This window comes from Lepidochelys kempii, chromosome 5, assembly GCF_965140265.1.
Source record: "Lepidochelys kempii isolate rLepKem1 chromosome 5, rLepKem1.hap2, whole genome shotgun sequence".
Classification (NCBI taxonomy): domain Eukaryota; kingdom Metazoa; phylum Chordata; order Testudines; family Cheloniidae; genus Lepidochelys; species Lepidochelys kempii.
In genome coordinates, this window is record NC_133260.1 from 105,044,411 (window position 1) to 105,068,010 (window position 23,600).

Consider the following 23,600-nt stretch of genomic DNA (forward strand, 5'->3'; position numbering starts at 1 on the left):
AAGCACTTTACAAAGGAGGTCACTATCATCCCCATTTGAAAGATGGGAAACTGAAGCAAAGGAAAGTAAGTGGTTTGCCCGAGGTCACTCAGCAAGTATAGAGCATAGGTCTCCTGAGTCCCAATCTAGTGCTCTATCTGCTAGATCGCACTGCCTCTCACAGTGTATAGATTTGGGAATTATCGACATGAGTGTCCTAGCTGACATGAGTGTCTATTATTGTGCAATCGCACGACAAAAAAAGCTGGTCTCCAAAGTGCACAGTTGAACCAGCCAGGTTGAAGTCTATGATTCCATAGTAATTTTTACTAATTTAATTATGTGCAATTTTAATTTCGTTTAACTTGATGGGCTCTGTATTAATTCCAGATAAAGAACTTTATATTCAAGCGTTAGGGGAATGCCCTTCCATTTGACTTCTATTCAAATGATTTGTCAGTTTTTTCAAGGGTTATTCTCAAAACTCATTTTTTTGTGGCTCTTTTCGCTTGTTATTACATTTTTATATTTTTCTTGTGTGGCACTGTGATGTTTGTGAATGTCATGTTATAAGTCAGTCAATAATATTAATAGTTTGCAAATCCTTTAAAACATTAAATGAATAAAATTGGCATTGCTAGTAGTCAGTATAACTTACTTGTTTTTACTTTTTTTCTTTAGGAATGTTGTCTCTGCAATTTGAGAGGTGGTGCACTCAAGCAAACTACTGACAAGAAGTAAGTGATGGATACACTGAGATCAGTCTCATTAGTTTTAAACTTCATTTACATACATACTTACACAAAGAGAACTTCCAAATATAATTACTTTACAGTTTCCCCTTAAGTGGAATAGCTTAATGTCCAGGGCCCATTGAAGACAATGAATCGTGCCTCTGGCATTCTGTGAACACACTTATGTGCTTACAAATAAACATTTGTTTTATTATTTGAACATTCTTAACTATTCTAAACTCTGCTCTGCTGGTCACTGTATAAAGGAAGCAGATGAAAGCTCATTTGTCATTGTTTGCATGGGCAAGCCTTATCACACATTCAAATGTATTTTCTTCTTTAGTACTGGAATTTTGTGATTACAGAAGTTAATATGGCATCTGTGAACTTTTGACAGATATAAGCATGTCATTAACAAATTAATCAATCTAAATCCTTTTAGAATGGCTCTGGATCTTGAGGTGATTTGCTTTATTGCACTTACATTTTATAATGGACTCCCAAAAAAGGTACTGTAGCTGATATCATGCCATTAATACAACTAATATTTATTTTATATAGTGATGATAAAATGAAGCACAGTGCATCAAATATTCTTGGGAGATGAAATGGAAAAAGTTGTGCTTTAATATTTGTTCATGTCCAGTTGTAGACAAATCTACTATTCATTTTGAATCTTTGCTTGGCATAATTCATGCCACATTTCGTTAGTTACACCTGACTTTTTTCAGTAAAACCCTTCTATGGTCAAAGAGTATTTAGCACAGCGGTGGCCAACCTGTGGCTCCGGAGCCACATGCGGCTCTTCAGAAGTTAACGTGCGGCTCCTTGTATAGGCACCGACTCTGGGGCTGGAGCTACAGGGGCCAACTTTCCAGTGTGCTTGGGGGGTGCTCACTGCTCAACCCCTGGCTCTGCCACAGGCCCTGCCCCCACTCCACCCCTTCCCGCCCCCTCCCCATAGCCTGCAGTGCCCTCACTCTTCCCTCTCCCCCTTCCCCCTCCCCCTCCGAGCCTTCTGCACACCACGAAACAGCTGATTGGGAGGTGTGGGGAGGGAGGGGGAAGCACTGATCGGCAGGGCTGCCAGTGGGTGGGAGGTGCTGGGAGCGGGTTGGGGAGCTGATGGGGGGGCTGCTGACATATTACTGTGGCTCTTTGGCAATGTATGTTGGTAAATCCTGGCTCCTTCTCAGGCTCAGGTTGGCCACCCCTGATCTAGCTAAATGATACAAGATCATGTAGCCCAAACTTACTTTATCCTGGCTCCAGTCCTATTCAACATTTTTGTTAATGACTTGGACAGTGGAGTGGAGAGTAAGCTTATAAAATTTGCAGATGACACCAAACTGGGAGGGAGGGTTGCAACCACTTTGGAGGATTATAATTCAAAACAACCTTGACAAATAGGAGAATTGGTCTAAAATCAACAAGATGAAATTCAATAAAGACGAAGTGCGAAGTATTACTCTTAGGGAGGAAAAATCAAATGCACAACTACAACCTGGGGAATATCTGGCATCAGGGGTTCTCACAACAAATTTTTTGGTGGCCTCAGAGTGTGGCCACCAACTCTCGCAGGTGGCCATTCAGACAATTTTCCCTTAAATACTTAACTAACTTTAGGAAAAACAAATAAATATGCACATATACATGTCCAAATCATTTTTGTAATTTATTTATGTAGGGTTTTTTGCAGACTCAATAATAAAAATAATGTACAGTTGTTTCTATTCTTTACTGGACCTAAACAGACTAGAAACACAAATAAGGTGCTTTGCATGTTCTTGTCTTTTTTTGTTGTGTTTCTTTTGCTTTTTTGGTTGCTTTTTTTTAGACTTGCTAGCTAGTAAGTCTGCTGCTGTGAAAAGTGATACTCGTATGTTAATATCACTTTTCACAGCCTCCCAGCCAGCTACTAAGGCTATGTCTACACTACAGACCTTACAGCACCACAGTTGTACCGCTGCAGTTTCACCGCTATCAGGTCTCCCATGTAGCTGCTCTATGCCGGTGGGAGAAGCTCTCCTGCTGGCATAATTAAACCACCCACAATGAGCGGTGGAAGCTACGGTGGCAGGAGAGCGTCTCCCACCGACATACTGCTGTCCACACCAGCGCTTCTGTCTGTGAAACTTTTGTCGGTTGTGGGAGTGTTTTGTTCACACCCCTGACCAACAGAAGTGCGAGTGCAGACATAGCCTTAGTCTGCTGTGAAAAGTAATATTAACACACATACAAATATATCTTTTCACAGCAGACTTACTCAAGCCTGAGGGAAAATTAAGCCCTGAATGGTGAGGCGGGTAGGGAGGCAGGAGGCCAGGGGTGATGGTGGGGGATAAGCACAAGGCCAGAGCACACTGCCACTTAGCCAGGAGCCGGGGCTGGAGCCCACCTCTGTGCGGTTGGAGGACAGAGCCCAAAGCCCTGAGCCTGGAGACAGACATCAGAGCCTTGAGATGAAGCCTGAAGTCCTGTAGCTGGAGACTGCCACCCGCCATCCCAAAGCTGAAGCCTGATCCCACCACCCCCGGGCAGGTGGGGAACTCACGGGCTGGTTGCTCCTCCAGTGTTTGTCCTCTCCACAGGGGATAAGGCTCACCCCCTGCTGGAGGCCCCGAGTGAGGGGCCGCTGCTTTCCGCTCCGTCCCTCCCCACGCCGCAATCATCACCCAGGAGGCTGTGGCCACAAGAAAAGCCCCTGGTGGCTGCATTTGAGAAACACTGGGTTAGGTGGTAGTACTGCTAAAAGTGCCCTGGGATTTGTAGTGGATCACAAATTAAATATGAGTCAACAATATAATGCAGCTGCAAAAAAGGCTAATGTAATTCTGGGATGTATTAACAGGAGTATCATGTGTCAGACATGGGGGTGGGGGGTAATTGTCCCGCACTGGTGAGGCCTCTGCTGGAGTACTGTGTCCACTTCTGGGTACCACACTTTAGGAAAGATGATGTCAACTTGGAGACAGTCCATAGGAGAGCAACAAGGATTTTGAAAACCTGACCCATGAGTAAAGATTAAAAGTGGGCATGTTTAGTCTTGAGAAAAGAAGGCTGGCGGGGGGCAACTGATAATAGTCTTCAAAGATGTTAAGGGCTGTTGTAGAGAGGATGGTGATCCATTGTTCTACACGTCCACTGAAGGTAGGACAAGAAGTAATGGGCTTAGTCTGCAGTAAGGGAAATTTAAGTTAGATATTAGGAAGAACTTTCTAACTCTAAGGAGTAGTTAAGCTCTGGAACAGGCTTCCAAGGGAGGTCGTGGAATCCCCCTCTTTGGAGGTTTTTAAGAACAGTTTGGACAGTCCTGTCAGGGCTGTTCTAGGTTTTCTTAGTTCTGCCTCAGTGCAGGGGGCTGGACTAGATGACTTCTCAAGGTCCCTTCAAGCTCTACATTTCTGAGTCTTTTTCTATAATTTTAGATCTGGTTTAAACTGTCTCCCTAAATTTTCATTTATCACTTGCCTTTCTTATTAAGGTGTTGACAGGTGTAAACAGATAAATAAACCAACAAAAAACAACAAGCAAGATGTCACCTAAATAGAATGCAACGTTGTCTTTGTCTCAGGCATGAGGGAAAAAAGACAAGGTCAAGGGATATGGTTTAATTAGGCCACATCTTTTATTAACTTAATTAATCTGGGAAATATATATTGCAGTAACTCATACATTGCAGGTCATGATTTCTTCTTTAATCATTTCCACCTGATGGAGAGCTGCAGTCACCCTCCCACCCTTGCCCAGCTGGTTCCCAGTGGATTGCTGGGACCCACCCCACTACCTTCACCTCATATCAGGGTTAAGGGGTTGGGGAAAGAGGGTTGTCTCTGTTGTACCAGACATAGGGAGCTCCAGTCCCAGCCAACCTGCTAAATGGTGACAACGTGAGCCGTACCTCCTGATCTACTCCACCAGGTTCCTGAGTTGCTCTGTGGAAGATGAAAAAAAACATCCTGCCCCCGCTAATCTGTCAGTGAGAGAAAAATTCTTTCCCAATCATCAAAAAGGCAACTAACTGAAGCCCACAGCAGACCAAAAAACCCCAGTCCTATGCTAATCCCCTGAGAGGGAAGGAGGCTCAAGCTAGAAGGACAGAGTTTATAAACCCTCCTCCAGCCGCTCAGAGGCCAATGGCTTACCTGAGTTCCACCAGCCTGCCCACTAGCTCCGGTGATGCTTTCTTCCCCTCTTGGCTAGCCCATCTTGGGTAATAATGCTGCTGCTTCATTCTGTTCTAACTCTGTGTCTGTTTGCCTGGCAACACAGAATCCTGACACTGTAGCTGGGTACTGTGCTTTGGTAGTTGAGTGTGAAATATGGGGGTTGATTAAAAATACCCACTTAGATCTAATTAGGGTTAATCCAAAGTGCTATAGTTTAAACTGTAAATTTTACAAATGACATATTGCATAGGCTATATGTACAAACATTCCTGGCACCACTACAAAAGCTTTGCACTCTGTAAAACAAGTGAAAATACTCGAAAGGGCATTTACAATAGATCTGTGTTAACATAAGGTTTTTTCTCTAATGCTGAAACATACATTTCTGGCAAATATTTTCAAAACTAGATTGCAACACCTTATTAAAAAAATGTCTTGACTAGTTTGCCTCATACATGTAAGTGGTATTGGTGTGGCATATTGTATTGCCATCACTTTTCCAGCATAATCCATTTATTTTGTTGTGCTGATCTTTCCATCTCTGAAATAAACCAATTTTTTACTGTCTAGTGCTACTTAAAATTAAATCTTAAAGATAAACACTGTCAATTGACCTTGCATTTTGACCTTTTTGTTATTGTGCAGCTCATAAAATAAAGCAAAGAAATGTAATAGGGAAGGACTAAATGGTTGATGGTTTGGTTTTATTTGAGGGGTGCACTGTTTTTAATCACATTTCTATACAATTTTTTGGTGTTATTGACTTCCCTCTTTTTGCAGGTGGGCACATGTGATGTGTGCAATCGCAATTCCAGAAGTAAGATTTGGTAATGTCACAGAGAGAACACCAGTAGACACTAGCAGAATACCTTTGCAGAGATTAAAATTGGTGAGTAGTAAGGCTCCATACATTCCTTTCCATTTAAAAATGTGCTGGTGTTTTGAAATATATACGAAGTCTCATCTCTGGTTAGGTACATTCACATATGTTTCAGGGTGAAATTTAAATGTCAGTTAAAAGAGAGAATTTGCCAGGGATTGGCATGGTTTTTTTCACGTATAATGATCATTTAGGTATTTTAATTCTTCAGCCTAGTTCTGGGTTATAACCTTCTGTAAGAGGCCTTTGCCATAGGGCAAAGGAAGGAGAAACAATGAGCATTTGCAACCACTATCCTAATACTGCTGTGACTGCTCATTAAGGATCCTGCTGAAACTAAATAAACCAGAATATCTCAGAATTCTTATTTGTGTTGTATTTTCATGAGGGTTGTGTGTTCTCTCCCCCCGGGAACCATTTATGAAGTTAAAATGATGAGACATGGTGGTCTCATAGTATTTTTACCATCCGGGAATTGAGGAATGTGCACAGACCAGATTGCACATTATATTGGACTAATAAATGGCTCCCTGGGGACTTGAAAAAGCAGTGAGAAACACTAACACAAAAGCTTCAACTACAAATGCTCAAACCCATGCATAGCCCCAGATAATCCTTCCGTCCAGCAGAAAGTCCCATGCGCTAGTGAGAAACATACAAAAGCATTTGTTAAATCAAAGAGAATTTTCCCTGTGGGGTTAGACCTAAATTACATAATTTATCAGACTATGTATCAATATTACACAGACTTCCTCTGACAAAAGGAAAGTGATCCCCTGTCCAGTGTAAAAGAAAAGTTTGGGAAACAACCCCATCTGTTCTCTTTATCCACACCAAATGTTATGGAAAAAATGCTTATTGATATACTTAACCTTGAGCTACCCTTTTCTTGCTGTAACATTGTGAACTATTAATTGTTCATTTTAATTCATTATGCTTTATATTTTGTAACCATTTTTAATTTTGAACTACAGCTTTAGCCATTCTTAAAATGGAGGCATGTCTGACAGTTGGTCTTTGTTCATTGAGATTTCTCAAGACTTCGTGGGCTTTATAGACTAACTCTGTAATGCATATTGAACATTTTCCTAAACCTTGTGGCTCCCTTATACAGTCTGTTATAGAGAAACTCTAAAACTTCCTATCTAATGTATGAAATATTCCCAAATGCTGTTTCAGCCTGTCCTTACTTCTAGTATGTTTTTTGGAAAACCAGAAATATGGACAATGCCCTATTGTCCTCCCCTTCCCCATTTTCCTGTATCTGGAGTCAGACTTTCTTGTTTCAATACATAGCAATGTAGCCCTATTTCATATGGGTTCTCACTGTGTGAGAGAAGGCTCTCAAAATCTCATTTTTAAGCTACAGTGACTGTTTAATTTGCTTGAGTCAGCCTCAAATTCTCATTAATCTGAATATATGAACACAGGAAGCACTGGATATGAACATAATGCTTGCATACTTTTGAGGAACCTAAACAGTCAGATATGATGACAATAACTTGGTTGGTGACACTTAATTGAGGGTTTGTTTTCTTGAGACTGTAGAAATGTTAAATTTGCCAAGTATTGTGGGGATAAATAACCCCTATATATGAAGTTCCCTCCTCTGATGGGCTGCCTGTGGCTTAAACCACAGAAAAATAAAAAATTGCTTTGGGAGGAAGGCTTGCATTAATTTTAAATAATTGGTTAATGTGTTCACAAAGCCAAAATGTATGAACTTTTGTGAAGTTACATTACTTGCAAGTCAATAGGTCATTTCTGATGATTATAGACCATCTACAGAGCCTTAAACACCTTTCTATAATCTATACAATTATTTTTCTTCTTCCATTAATTTAAGTTTGATCAAGTTTCTCAGTTTTTTTAATTGTCAAAACCTCCTTTAATATATACGCAGCTTTGAGATGCCACAAATTGCATTAAGCTGTGTGTACATTTTTGACCTCCCAGAAATTGCTTAAAGTTTTGAAACATGGTGCATACTTTCCTTAATGCTGTTCTTGAAAACAAAGGGTTTTGCATTTTTGAGTGAGATGGATGTTATAATGAAAGAACTCAACTGAATACAATGAAGATGGGAGCCAGTATATTTTATAGCTGCCATAAATATAGTATTATTTTAGATAGCCTTATTGTGAGTGAGGACTGCACTGTAATCTTGTTTTAGAGCATTAAATCATATCTTTCCCGGTCTTGGTTAATTACATTTAAATTTAATGAATGAGCATTGTTCGTACATCTAATTTGTAAAGTAGTGTATCATACTGTTCACCCTCTGTTCACCTGTATCATACTGTTCACCCTTATAGAAAGATTCTATAATTATTTAACGTCAGTAAATTGATACATTGTTGTTACTTGAGAGGTCCGCAGTAAGGGATTTTCATGGATCTCCATCTTGGAATACCCCCTTCTGGTGTAGGGCAGCCTTTCAGGTGTGGTGGCCACCTTTGTTTTTCCCTTCTCAGGGCTCATCAAGAACACTTCTCCAACACAGACTGGAATATGCGATGGGTTATTTTATTAATATGGGTGAGATTCTGTGGCCTGTGTTGTGCAGGAGGTCGGACTAGGTGATCATAATGGTCCCTTCTGACCTTAGTATCTATGAATCTATAAAATAAAGTTCAGTATCATAGCTGAAAGGGTTCTGGCGCTGCTCCCTTCTGTGAATCCAGGATCCTCATCTGTGTCAATTGACTTTCAGATTGGAGAGCTCTTGGACTTACCTTCAGGGTCCCTACTAAAGTTCTAAAGCTCAAATGAAAGAATAATACAAACAATGTCTACCTGTGCTGGGCTTAATGAAAGTCTCACATCCCTCTTGGTCTATTCCCAGCTCCCTGCCCCTTGTACAGGACAGTAGCTACAGGGATGCTCCCCTGGGCCTTCCTCTTGCTCCAGGGTGGTTTCTTGGCAGTGAGAGCCCCACGTCTGATCTCTCTGTACCCTTTTTTGGCCAGCTCTCCATCATGACTTACCCAGTCTCCCATTTACGCCCAGGTGCCTTCTTTCAGGCCCTCTTGGGAGACAGCTGATGGTCATAGGTACAGAGACCTCTTCCTCCTGAAAGGGGCAGTGCCACCCTGTATCGGGGGTAGATGACAACAAAAGGAGTAATTACTTTGAACCCCAACAATCTGTTACTGTTTTTAAAAATTATGATAATTAATTATTGCAAACCAGCCACCATCTTCCGTACTCTGTCAGTCTGGCCCATAGAGCTTATATTTTTTTGTTTTTCCTGTTTGCTGACAAAACTGTTAATTTTGAATTGTAAAGCTTTGGAAACGTACATTTTGAGGTATCTCTTAATTATTCACTACTAGAAGTCAGCAGCCCATACTTCTTTCACAGCAAACCTGCACCTCATGTATTGGAATATCTTTGGGGAATCAATCAACACAAGGGGCAGCAAAGTAAATGCCAACTATTGCTCATGTATTGAGCAAAGGCATTCATAGTACACATGTTTATTCATTTGGGTCACTCAGAACTGCAGGAATACTTCATTTTTAAAAATAAATTGTTGGAAGTATTGTTTAAAAGCCAAGAAGGGATTAGGAGGACATAAAGGAGCAAATTCTTCTTCTATTAAAGGAAAATGTTGGTCCTCTCCATGTTGCTAGCATCCTCCTTTGTAAAATTCCAGATGTTTCATGAGATTTTCATATAAATATTGAGGAAAAAATGAAAATAAAGTGTAAAATGACAGAATTCCTTTTACCATGCGTTCAAACAAAAGCTGGATCTTACAGTGCGGGGGATGATTCTTTTGGTGGGCTTTAAAAGTAAAAAATAATTTTAGAAATGAAAAAAGCATAAAAAAAGAGAGAGCGAGAAAGAACATAACTGAGAGAAGTTTTCCATTCTTCTTTTTTCAAATACCTGTATTGTGTGAGCTGACATTCCTTCTAATACCCCATCCAGCCAGGAATATAGAAAGAAACAAAAAATGGATAAACATATTAGTTGGCTGATTTGTATTGCTTGGCTAATATATGTACTAACTGTTGTTAAATAGTTGTAGCTCAAAAAGTATTTTGGATCATAATCAGTGTGTTTTGCATCAGTCTTGATGTTCTTAAAAATATAATATGTGCTCGATCTTCCCAAAGCAAATCAATATATATGTGTGATGCCTACAGTAGCTTATAGCTTCAAGTTATTTTGCACAGCCGTTTCATATTTGCAAAGTTAATGGGTTCCTCCAGCCAATTTTATTTCACTGTTTTTAGTTTTTACATAATGAAGAAATATGTTTATATTCAAATATGTTATTTGTTTCATATGATTCTATGTTGCTGAAAATTTACATGGCACATCAAGTTTTTAATTATACAATAATTTTTGAATAAAACAATAATAAAATATACTGCATACTGGTGAGAAGTAGGATGATGCAGTATACACCACCAAAACATATATGTTTGGATGAGAAGGGCTAGAAATAATATTTTGCACATTAGTTCTCATAGTGGGGTCTGATTCCATGCTCCTATTATTTTTACAGTATTGTAACTCATTGACTTTAGTAACATTATTCCTGGTTTTCAGTGGAGTAAGTGAGATCAGAATCAGGCCCTGTGTTTTTATTGTTTAACCTACAGGTTCTGGCACAGTTATAAATAAGCAGTAGATATTTTTGCTGCTGCTGTTTCGTTTTTTCTCCTATAGATTCATAGATTCATAGATATTTAGGTCAGAAGGGACCATTATGATCATCTAGTCTGACCTCCTGCACAATGCAGGCCACAGAATTTCACCCACCACTCCTAAAAAAGACCTCACACCTATATCTGTGCTATTGAAGTCCTCAAATTGTAGTTTGAAGACCTCAAGGAGCAGAGAATCCTCCAGCAAGTGACCCGTGCCCCATGCTACAGAGGAAGGCGAAAAACCTCCAGGGCCTTCCAATCTGCCCTGGAGGAAAATTCCTTCCCGACCCCAAATATGGCGATCAGCTAAACCCTGAGCATATGGGCAAGATTCATCAGCCAGATACTACAGAAAATTCTTTCCCGGGTAACTTGGATCTTACCCCATCTAAAAACCCATCACAGGCCATTGGGCCTATTTACCATGAATATTTAATTACCAAAACCATGTTATCCCATCATACCATCTCCTCCATAAACTTATCGAGTTTAATCTTAAAGCAAGATAGATCTTTTGCCCCCACTACTTCCCTCGGAAGGCTATTCCAAAACTTCACTCCTCTGATGGTTAGAAACCTTCGTCTAATTTCTAATCTAAATTTCCTAGTGGCCAGTTTATATCCATTTGTTCTTGTGTCCACATTGGTATTGAGTTTAAATAATTCCTCTCCCTCTCTGGTATTTATCCCTCTGATATATTTATAGAGAGCAATCATATCTCCCCTCAACCTTCTTTTAGTTAGGCTAAACAAGCCAAGCTCCCTGAGTCTCCTTTCATAAGACAAGTTTTCCATTCCTCGGATCATCCTAGTAGCCCTTCTCTGTACCTGTTCCAGTTTGAATTCATCCTTCTTAAACATGGGAGACCAGAACTGCACACAGTATTCCAGGTGAGGTCTCACCAGTGCCTTATATAACGGTACTAAAACCTCCTTATCCCTACTGGAAATACCTCTCCTGATGCATCCCAAGACGACATTAGCTTTTTTCACAGCCATATCACATTGGCAGCTCATAGTCAACCTATGATCAACCAATACTCCAAGGTCCTTTTCCTCCTCCGTTACTTCTAGTTGATGCGTCCCTAGCTTATAACTAAAATTCTTGTTATTAATCCCTAAATGCATGACCTTACACTTCTCACTATTAAATTTCATCCTATTCCTATTACTCCAGTTTACAAGGTCATCCAGATCCTCCTGTAGGGTATCCCTGTCCTTCTCTAAATTAGCAATACCTCCCAGCTTTGTATCATCTGCAAACTTTATTAGCACACTCCCACTTTTTGTGCCCAGGTCAGTAATAAAAAGATTAAATAAGATTGGTCCCAAAACTGATCCTTGAGGAACTCCACTGGTAACCTCCCTCCAACTTGACAGTTCACCTTTCAGTAGGACCCGTTGTAGTCTCCCCTTTAACCAATTCCCTATCCACCTTTCAATTTTCCTATTGATGCCCATCTTATCCAATTTAACTAATAATTCCCCATGTGGCACAGTATCAAACGCCTTACTAAAATCTAAATAAATTAGATCCACTGCATTTCCTTTATCTAAAAAATCTGTTACTCTCTCAAAGAAGGAAATCAGGTTGGTTTGGCACGATCTACCTTTTGTAAAACCATGTTGTATTTTGTCCCATTTACCATTGACTTCAATGTCCTTAACTACCTTCTCCTTCAAAATTTTTTCCAAGACCTTGCATACTACAGATGTCAAACTAACAGGCCTATAATTACTTGGATCACTTTTTTTCCCTTTCTTAAAAATAGGAACTATGTTAGCAATTCTCCAATCATATGGTACAACCCCTGAATTAATTCATGAATTAATGAATTTAATGAATTAATTCATTAAAAATTAAAATGAATTTTTTAAGATTCATTAAAAATTCTTGCTAATGGGCTTGCAATTTCTTGTGCCAATTCTTTTAATATTCTTGGATGAAGATTATCTGGGCCCCCCGATTTAGCCCCATTAAGCTGTTTGAGTTTCGCTTCTACCTCAGATATGGTGATGTCTACCTCCATATCCTCATTCCCATTTATCATGCTACCATTATCCCTAAGATCCTCTTTAGTCTTATTAAAGACTGAGGCAAAGTATTTGTTTAGATATTGGGCCATGCCTAGATTATCCTTGACCTCCACTCCATCCTCAGTTTTTAGCGGTCCCACTTCTTCTTTCTTTGTTTTTTTCCTATTTATATGACTATAGACCCTTTTACTATTGGTTTTAATTCCCTTTGCAAGGTCCAACTCTACTTGACTTTTAGCCTGTCTCACTTTATCCCTACATATTCTGACCTCAATAAAGTAGCTTTCCTTACTGATCCCTCCCTTCTTCCACTCCCTATATGCTTTCTGCTTTTTCTTAATTACCTCTCTAAGATGCTTGCTCATCCAGCTTGGTCTACAACTCCTGCCTATGAATTTTTTCCCCTTTCTTGGGATGCAGGCTTCCGATAGCTTCTGCAGCTTTAATTTAAAATAATCCCAGGCCTCCTCTACCTTTAAACCCATAAATTCTTCAGTCTCCTTATGCTTTAGCTCTTGTGGCTATTAGAGTCCTAGAGCATATGGCCCGAAGGGAACACCAGAACATTTAATCTGATCTCCTGTATAGCAAAAGCCACTAACACCCTCCAACCCTCACACACTAAACCCAACAATCAAAATTAGACCAAAGTATCACAGTCCACAGGAGATCAAACTATCATGTGCCACAGGAAGAGAATAGAAGCCAACATCTGACACCTCCACAATGGCAGGGAAATGGTTACGTGAGATATACCTTGGTAATCAGCCAAGTGACCCTCACCCACATGCTACTCATAGGTTTTAAATACCTTTCCTCAAAAGTAGTGGACAGGGAAGATACTGAAAATTAACGTTGACTGAGGTGTGTTGGAGGGGATGAGAGGTGGGGAAGTTTTGTTTTACCTTACATTTGTAAATATGAACAAAAATGGATATGGTAGGTTCCATCTTAGAACATAACAGTCTGGTCTGTGCCTCATACTGTATACACATTTCCTTTCTGTGGATGGTATGGGGCTACCTCATCGCATAAATTATTTAGACAAATTAGATGTCTTCAAGTCACCAGGGCCTGATGAAATGCATCTTAGAATACTCAAGGAGCTGACTGAGGAGATATCTGAGCCATTAGCAATTATCTTTGAAAAGTCATGGAAGACGGGAGAGATTTCAGAAGACTGGAAAAGGGCAAATATAATGCCCATCTATAAAAGGGAAAATAAGGACAACCAGGGAATTACAGACCAGTCAGCTTAACTTCTGTACACAGAAAGATAATGGAGAAAATAATTAAGCAATCAATTTGCAAACATCTAGAAGATGATAAGGTGATAAGTAACAGTTAGCATGGATTTGCCAAGAACAAATCATGTCAAACCAACCCGATAGCTTTCTTTGACAGGGTAACAAGCCTTGTGGATGGGGGGAAGCAGTATACAGGGTATATCTTGACTTTAGTAAACTTTTGATACTGTCTCACATGACCTTCTCATTAACAAACAAGGGAAATGTAACCTAGATGGAGCTACTATAAGGCGGATGCAAAACTGGTTGGAAAACCATTCCCAGAGAGTAGTGAGCAGTAGTTCAAATTCATGCTGGAAGGGCATAATGAATGGGGGGAGTCAGTTCTGTTCAATATCTTCATCAGTGATTTAGATTATGGCATAGAGAGTACACTTATAAAGTTTGTGGATGATACCAAGCTGGGAGGGATTGCTAGTGCTTTGGAGGATAAGATTAAAATTCAAAATGATCTGGACAAACTGGAGACGTCTGAAGTAAACAGGATTACATTCAATAAGGACAAATGCAAAGTACTCCGCTTAGGAAGGAACAATCAGTTGCACACATACAAAATGGGAAATGACTGCCTTGGAAGGAGTACTGCGGAAACAGATCTGGGGGGTCATAATGGACCACAAGCAAATATGAGTTAACAGTGTAACACTGTTGCAAAAAAAGCTAAAATCATTCTGGAATGTATTAGCAGGAGTGTTGTAAGCAAGACACAAGAAGTAATTCTTCTGCTCTACTTTGCACTGATTAGGCCTCAACTGGTGTATTGTGTCCAGTTCTGAGCACCACATTTCAGGAAAGATGTGGACAGATTGGAAAAAGTCCAGAGAAGAGCAATAAAAATGATTAAAGGTCTAGAAAACATGACCTATGAAGGTAGATTAGAAAAAATGAGTTTGTTTAGTCTGGAAAAGAGAAGACTGAGAGGGGACATGGTAACAGTTTTCAAATACATAAAAGGTTGTTACAAGGAGGAGGGAGAAGAATTGTTCTTCTTAACCTCTGAGGATAGGACAAGAAGCAGTGGGCTTAAATTGCAGCAAGGGAGGTTTAGGTTGGACATTAGAAAAACTTTCTGCCAGGGTGGTTAAGCACTGGAATAAATTGCCTAGGGAGGTTGTAGAATCTCCATCATTGGAGATTTTTAAGATCAGGTTAGACAAACACCTGTTGGGGATGGTCTAGATAATACTTAGTCCTGCCATGAGTTCATGGACTAGATGACCTCTTGAGGTCCCTTCCAATCCTATGATTCTGTGATTAAGGCAAAAGGCCTCCCGGGACTCCCTAGCATGCAATAACATAGTTTCTGCTCCATCCTTAAAGGGGATGCACCTTTTACTTCTCTCTGTAGCCAGCCTCACTGACTGTACTGTACCTCCATTCTTCCCAATATCATTCCTTCAGTGACCCTAGCCTTGCACTCAAGTGTATAGAAGTCTGAGATTGTGCCTGTCATGTACTTCTGTACCAGATATGAATTAGTCACAGATCCTGCTTACACACACCACACATGCTCATCATAAGATCCTTAATGCTCTGCCAGGTATGGCAGATGTTTAAATAAGGTATTTTACACACAGTGGCACCCAGTATAATACAGTTTAGTATTCTATTACATCTTCCTCTTTAAGTTCTCCATTACGCCATTTAAAATGTTTTCACTATCATGCTGTCTTTGTAGTTCAGTATGTATCAATCTGTTAAGTGTCTCTGAATCTTACTGGTTTTCTAATTACACAACCCAAATGTGTAATAATTTGATTATCTGGCATGTTGCAATGACTGGTATTGGTTGGTTTGGAACCCTGGAGTTATTGTCATTTTGTTCTGCATCTGGCATCTTTGAGGAACAAACTATAGGTATTGATGGTTTCTGTTAAACTCTCCACTGTCAGACCTGATCTCACATGATCAGGCACTGCATTTTTTTCTTTGACAACTGGAGTTGTCCATCCCTTTTCTCCATCCAATTTGACACAAACACAGTCACCAGGTTCTAGACCTGGCATTTCTTTGAGTGACGTCTGTTGTAAAAGTGTTCATAAAGCTATTTTAGTCTTTTTATCTAATTTAGCTATTCTCTTGATGCCTGGCCACTTTGGAGATAGTTCTTTTCCAAAGTTAGAACAGTAATTCTGAATTATCTGCCCATTAGGAGTTGTGCTGGATTACATCCAACAGCTGCTATTGGTGTTGCTCCGTAACTCAGAAGAGCAAGGAATGGATCTTTCTGCTACTGGATTTTCTTGGCTGTCTCTCAGCCTCTCCATGCACTTGTGGGTAACAGGGGTTTCTACAGATATGATCAAAACCATATTTTGTTCAGAATGACTTAATTTTTTCTGCAGTGAATTGTGGTCTGTTGTCACTCCTAGTTGTCCTGGAATACTGACATGAGGAAAATATGCCCTTCAGTTTCTTGACCCTGCAACATGTTTTGTCTTTCAAGTACCTGGAAAAATAGTCCACAATTATGAGGTAGTGATGTCCTCTGAATATGCATAAATTTGTAGCTAATCTCTTCCTATCTCTGCTGTAGAGGTGTTTACACACTATATGGTTCAGCATTGTCTCTTAAATTAAGATGTGCTGGATAACCTTTCAAAAGTCCAGTATCCTCAAATCCTCTGAGTTTTCACCTTCTCACTAGGCCCACTGCTGCTGCCACGCTGTGACTTAGAAAGTTATTGGTCTTTGATCTCATGTACTCTGAATGCAAAGCTTTTGTCTTTGTAAATTGTTTCTATGGCGAACTGGCCCATGCAGTTCAGAATACCTCCAGCACTAGTCAGAGCTGTGTCAGGTGACTTCAGCTCTGGGAGGGGTTGAAGGTGATTATAAGTCCCTTCTGAGATGATTGTGACCTCAGTGCCTGAGTCAGTTTTAAATTTAATAGCCTTGCCTTTAATATTCAGTTTCACTCTCCAGGCAGGCTCAATGTCATCTCAAGTGATAGATACCAGAAACAATGGCTCTTGATTGTCTGTAATATGAGCCCACTCCGACTGCTTTGGTGCAGCAAACTGCTGCAAAATGTCTATATTTCATGCATTTATTATACCATGTGCCTCTGGCTGGACTTGTCATTTCTTGGGATGTGACTTTTTCACTCTTTGTGCATGTAGGCTGGAATTTGTCCCTCTTAGCCTAGGAGTTCTCTCTCCTTGCCTCAGGGGTTTTATGACTTTTAAGACTTAAGGGTCAATTTAGAGCTTCTGAGCTAGTTTCAGGTTTTTCAAATTGCTTCTGCCTTTTTTTCGGTCATTTGACTTGTTCTGACTGCTTTGCTCTCTGTATAGCTAGGGCTAGGGTTAAATCTCTCTTCAGTTGTAGTTGCTGTGAAAAGTTTCTCTGTTTAGCCAATAACCAGCCTATCTCTGATATATTCATGTTTTGCATTCCCAAAATCACAGTTTTCAGCCAATGTATGCATAGCTCTTATAAAACATTCATCATTTCCTCCTGGTTCTTGAATTCTCTGGTGAAAAATATGCTCTTTCATAAACCACTTTTCTCTGGGGTATAAAGAATGCATCAAACATAGCCAGAACCCTTTCATAGTCAGCTTTGTGACTGTTTTCAGTGAAGTCAAAGGATTTAAAGATATACCCTGCTTGCGTCCCCAAAACATAAATTAAAAAAGATACCTATATATCTCCAATATCTTTCTGGAGTTTGTTTGCAATTTGAAATCTTACAAAATACTGCTTCTAGTCTGTCCATTCCAAAGATCTGTCAAAACTGAAGTCCTCTGGGGGCATTGCAGAGTGGCATGTTGATGAGATTCTGTAAGCTTTGTTGCTGTTTTCCTTCTGTTTCTGTTCTTTCTTAGGTGTATGGATGGCTCAGATTGTGGCTGGCCCTTTTGTAAGGGTATGAGGATGTTTATGCCTCCTCCCTGCCTTTCATACCACATAGGGCCAAGGCATGTTCTGGCCCAAAACCCATAAAACAGGTATTTCAACTACCAAATGTCTCTGTCAAGTTATAGTTTGTGATCTTCCCCACTATCATAAAATAGGCAGCATCAGGCCTGGTCAGTATCCAGGTGTTGCAGGCAGTGGCTAAAAATGTGTGAGACTTATAATGAAAGGCACAATCTCCCTTATTAAAGATTTCATTACTAATCCCAAAACTTATTACTACTATTCATTTGTGGTAGTGCCGAGGATATATATTTTGGGTGCTTTCCAAACACTTCAGAGGGATAGTCAAAGGAGAAATAAGTAGACAAAGGTCATGGGAAGGGGAATAATTTTAATAGGCAGTTTTAAATGCTATTTATATACAAGTGACTTTGTCTCACTATAGGTAGCATGGCAGAAGTGGGTCTTCAAGAGGGACTTAAATTTGGACAAGGTAAAAGCCTTTCAGATGAGCTCAGGGATGTTATATAATGCATAGAATGCTTCACAGAAGAAGGCACAAAAGTGAACATGGGAGAATTTGACAGATAGGGAGACCAAGGTTGGGAGCTTTGGAAAAGGGGATTGGGAGTGAGGGGAACATGAAGTTTGACAAAAGAAGGAGGGACAGATTTATTTAGTGCTTTGAAGATGGTGTCAGCTTGGACCAGGTTAGTGAGCTGGGGTGAAGTCTATAGCTGAACTGGGTCTGTTTGCGGTTTCCTGTGGAACCCAAGCATAATTCAATGCGATCTCATGGTTTCAGCCCAAAAAGGTAAAACTTGAAGGTTTTGCCTCAGTTTAGCTTTGGGTTTGGGTCCATTTGAACCCTAAATCATAGAGTGAAACTCAGGTGAAAACTCCTGCCAACTGTATTACAAAGGATATTTTCCTTTGCTGCTTTATTTTACGCAGCTCTATGTGATAGAAACAGATGGTGAATTCCTGACCCCATTGAAGTCAATGGCAAAACTCCCATTTACTTTAATGGGGCCAGGATTTCACTCAGAGTACTTGAATATACTCTGTAGTTTCAAAAGAATGTTATAACTTTGTTTTGGCATGAAATAAAAAATACAGTCACATTCCATAGCAGAGTGAAGAAATCCTTGGACGTATCAAGCCAAACTGACCTCTCAAATACAAACACACACACCCCCCCCATGGATATCCTGGGATTTGGCCCATAAATGTAAACCAGCAGGAATACTGGACCTGATTCTCATTTACACTAAGGCCTGTTTACCCTGCCAGAGAGACGTCTTAATGTAAATGAGAAGCAGGCTCACTGTGTTTAAATGTTTCATCTGAAATCAGAGTAACAGTTAAAATGTAATCATTAGCTCTCCTTTAGTAAGACGCTATATTTAAAACATCTTCTCTAAAATCGTCTCTGAATAGTACACGATGAACTCATTAGCAAAAAAAACGAGTACTTGTGGCACCTTAAAGACTAACAAATTTATTTGGGCATAAGCTTTCGTGGGCTAAAACCCACTTCATCAGATGCATGCAGTGGAAAATACAGTAGGAAGATGTATATACACAGAGAACATGAAACAATGGGTGTTGCCATACCAGCTGTAACGAGACCAATCAATTAAGGTGGGCTATTAGCAGCAGGAGAAAAAATCTTTTGTAGTGATAATCAGGATGGCCCATTTCAAACAGTTGACAAGAAGGTGTGAGTAACGGTGGGGGGGCGGAAATTAGCATGGGAAATAGTTTTTACTTTGTGTAATGACCCATCCACTCCCAGTCTTTATTCAAGCCTAATTTAATGGTGTCCAGTTTGCAAATTAATTCCAATTCTGCAGTTTCTCGTTGGAGTCTGTTTTTGAAGTTTTTTTGTTGGAGAATTGCGACTTTTAGGTCTGAAATTGAGCGACCAGGGAGGTTGAAGTGTTCTCCAACTGGTTTTTGAAGGTTATAATTCTTGATGTCTGATTTGTGTCCATTTATTCTTTTCCGTAGAGATTGTCCAGTTTGGCCAATGAACATGGCAGAGGGACATTGCTGGCACATATCACATTGATAGATGTGCAGGTGAAGAGCCTCTTACGATGTGGCTGATGTGATTAGGTCGTATGATGGTATCCCTTGAATAGATATGTGGACAGAGTTGGGAACAGGCTTTGTTGCAAGGATAGGTAGGATCCTGGGTTAGTGTTTTTGTTGTGTGGTGTGTAGTTGCTGGTGAGTATTTGCTTCAGGTTGGGGGGCTGTTTGTAAACAAGGACTGGCCTGTCTCCCAAGATCTGTGAGAGTGAAGGATCGTCCTTCAGGATAGGTTGTAGATCCTTAATGATGCGCTGGAGAGGTTTTAGTTGGGGGCTGAAGGTGACGGCTAGTGGCGTTCTGTTACTTTCTTTGTTGGGCCTGTCCTGGAGTAGGTGACTTCTGGGTATTCTTCTGGCTCTGTCAATGTGTTTCTTCACTTCAGCAGGTGAATATTGTAGTTTTAAGAATGCTTGCTAGAGAGCTCATAGGTATTTGTCTCTGTCTGAGGGATTGGAGCAAATGCGGTAGTATCTTAGAGCTTGGCTGTAGACAATGGATCATGTGATGTGGTCTGGATGAAAGCTGGAGGCATGTAGGTAAGTATAGCAGTCAGTAGCTTTCTGGTATAGGGTGGTGTTTATGTGGCCATCACTTATTAGCACTGTAGTGTCCAGGAAGTGGATCTCTTGTGTGGACTGGTTCAGGCTGAGGTTGATGCTGGGATGGAAATTGCTGAAATCATGGTGGAATTCCTCAAGGGCTTCTTTTCCATGGGTCCAGATGATGAAGATGTCATCAATGTAGCGTAAGTAGAGTAGAGGCGTTAAGGGCCGAGAGCTGAGGAAGCATTGTTCTAAGTCAGCCATAAAAATGTTGGCATACTGTGGGGCCATATGGGTACCCATAGTAGTGCCACTGTCCCCAAATGTGAAATAGTTGTGGGTGAGGACCATTAAATTAGGCTTGAATAAAGATTGGGAGTGGATAGGTCATTACACAAAGTAAAAAGTATTTCCCCATGCTAATTTTTTCCCCCTACTGTTACTCACTCCTCGGTTTTTTTGCTGATCCGGACTAACATGGCTACCACTCTGAAACCTGTCATTAGCAAAATGTATTATCTACCTTTGTTACTATCTAAGCTTTAAAATGCTTGGATAATAGATTGCCTGTTGGGACAAACTCAGTTGCTGCAATGTTGTACCAAAACATGTACATCATATGCCTTTGTTTCTTTATCTGTAACGCTTCCTATTATTTTTACATTTGAAATCCTATTTCCCCAACAAAATAGAGGTGGAAAATGAGTTTTGCAATAGTTGAAGTTGCCCTTGGGCTTTCAGTGACCTCAAATTTGTATTTGACAAGTGAACTGAGAATAAGCGCAAGTGTACTCTGAGTGAGGAACATTATTTTGAAAAGAAATTTACACGGCAATGATGACTGATCTACAAGCCTTTCAGTATCTGGCTGATGCTGTAGTATTTTGTTTAGAAGCCTATGCACTTAAAATTTTCACCTGAAGGCAAATAATAGTGAGCTTGAAAGCCAAAGATTATAGTTTTGAAAGGTACATCAATTCTGAAAATTGAGAGGTTTCACTGTGGTAAGCCAAATGAAGAGTGGAATCAAGGGAAAAATGCATTTGAGCTTTTAAAAGAATGAGCAAGTGTTCTCTTACCTATCCCTCAGTTTTAATAAGAAAATCTAAAAATAGAATTAAATACATTTGCAGATATTGCTTGTCTTCTTTGTTCTTGCTTTGCAATAAAATTCATTTGTTAAACTGAAATGGAACTGTGGAACTACTGCACCTGTATTTCTGAAAGACTAAAGAAACATTTGACAGTGATGTATTCCACTGTTGTCATGTAGAGAACTATTAATTACCTCACAGCATTTCCAAAAATATTGCTAGAGAGGCAATCAAGGAAAGTCATTATACTATACTTTAACTTACACACTGACTGGTTCACGTGCTCACATTTTTGAAGAAAGAGAGAGGAAAATAGGCAAAGAGACAGAGACATGAGCTTGTTTAATCACATGTCCAAATCATTTTAACATTGTTATTGAAATAGCTTTAAATAGCACAGACACTTTTTCTAATTAAAACAATGTTAAAATACAGATGATACAATAATTGATCAACTTGCTACAATTTATAATGTCAATTAAAATGCACAGACTCATTAAAATCATGTGCAAAACACAATTTAGTGTACATTCTTATGTTACTACCATTGTAAGATTTTTAATAAGTGTGATATAAAAATGTGCATTACCAGCTGTATAGTACTTACTGTCGGAATGATTTGATACAATGAATAGATCTGATTGCAAACTGTCAAATTTGTACATTGCTGTAATACTGAACCATAAAAACCCTTTGAATGAAATGGAAAACGTTAGCTGGGCATGACTACTTATAACACTTTTTGAAGACTGGAGGTATCTGTAAGAGTGAAAGCAGAATGCTTAAAATGTTAACTAGTTACTGTGCATTTCCCTTTAATACAAAGAGAATAACCTCTTTGCAAAGGGAAATTGATTTTCAGTTTTAAAAGTTTTTTTTAAACTATTTTAGGTTTTGAAACATTAAAAAATATTCATGGCAAGAACTGTTGTCTGTTCAAAGCAGGCCTTTGCAACTATGAGGTGGAGAAATTTAATTCATGAGTTGAGGTTGTTCCCACAACTTTCCCTTGGCTATATTGGTGTGATGGGGAGCTCCACTCACAGATAATCTGGTGTCTCCTGCTTGTCCCTCTAGGGATTATCTCATCAGGTCAATGCCTCTTCCCATGGCTGCACGCTCTCACTCTGTTGCTCTCTCTGGTCTACAGCCCCTCTCTCACTCCAGGAACCTCAGCATCCTCTTAATGACTCAGCTCTCTGGCCAGACACTTAGTGTTCCCCCCTTCCAGGGTATAGTCCTTCAAAGTCTCTGTCACTCCCAGGCAGTCTTCCAGTTCACTTCCCCAGTGGCAGGTAGGGGAACCTGGGTCAGCCCTCTACTTTGGGTGCCCGCCCAGGGACCCTACAACACACAGCCAAAGTCTGTTGAATCCCCAGCCTAGCTGCTTACTTCTTGGGCTGCTTCCTACCCCAGCACTCCCCGCTCTCTGGGGTTTGCTGGCTTCTCTACTCCCACTTGCCAGGGAGCAAACATGGGCTACTTCTCTCTGTACCCCCAGTACACCTCCCTTCTCCCAGGGAATGACTGCAGACTACCTGCCTGTAAGTCCCCTTCCTGCTCTCAGCTCCCTTAATTTATGGAAGCCCTGCCTGTTCCTGCACAGGTGAGCTTCCTCCAATGAGGGCTTTCCTCTCAACCTTCAGCCCAATAGGTTAATTGGCCCATCTGGTCTCCATTAAACCTTTCAGAGTGAGTGTGGGATGGACAACCCATCACAGTTGCACATATACTTGTAACTACCAAGCAAATGAGTTTTATATTTTTACGGGGAAAGCAGGAATATAAAATATTGTGACAGGTTTCAGAGTAGCAGCCATGATAGTCTGTATCCATAAAAAGAACAGGAGTACTTGTGGCACCTTAGAGACTAACACATTTATTTGAGCATAAGCTTTTGTGGGCTACAGCCCACTTCATCAGATGCATAGAATGGAACATATAGTAAGAAGATATATATACATACAGAGAACATGAAAAGGTGGAAGTTGCCATACCAACTCTAAGAGGCTAATTAATTAAGATGAGCTATTATCAACAGGAGAAAAAACCTTTTGTAGTGATAATCAAGATGGCCCGTTTCAGACGTTGACAAGAAGGTGTGAGGATACTTAACATGGGGAAATAGATTCAATTTGTGTAATGACCCAACCACTCCCACTTTCTATTCAAGCCCAAGTTAATGGTATCTAGTTTGCAAATTAATTCCAGTTCGGCAGTTGTATGTTAAAG

General features: G+C 40.1%; 1 protein-coding gene across 18 annotated transcripts in view; it reads left to right on the forward strand.

Moving 5' to 3' along the window:
- KDM4C (lysine demethylase 4C) overlaps positions 1 to 23,600 on the forward strand; it is a 440,364-nt gene that overhangs the window by 321,657 nt on the left and 95,107 nt on the right. For all 18 annotated transcript variants that reach the window (XR_012159108.1, XM_073345318.1, XM_073345317.1 and 15 more), the window contains 2 exons: positions 661 to 716; positions 5,663 to 5,771. Coding sequence is in view for 17 of the 18 variants with exons in the window: in XM_073345318.1 (XP_073201419.1) it covers positions 661 to 716; positions 5,663 to 5,771 (165 nt within the window). In the remaining variant the exon portion in view is untranslated. The remainder of the gene's footprint in view (positions 1 to 660; positions 717 to 5,662; positions 5,772 to 23,600) is intronic.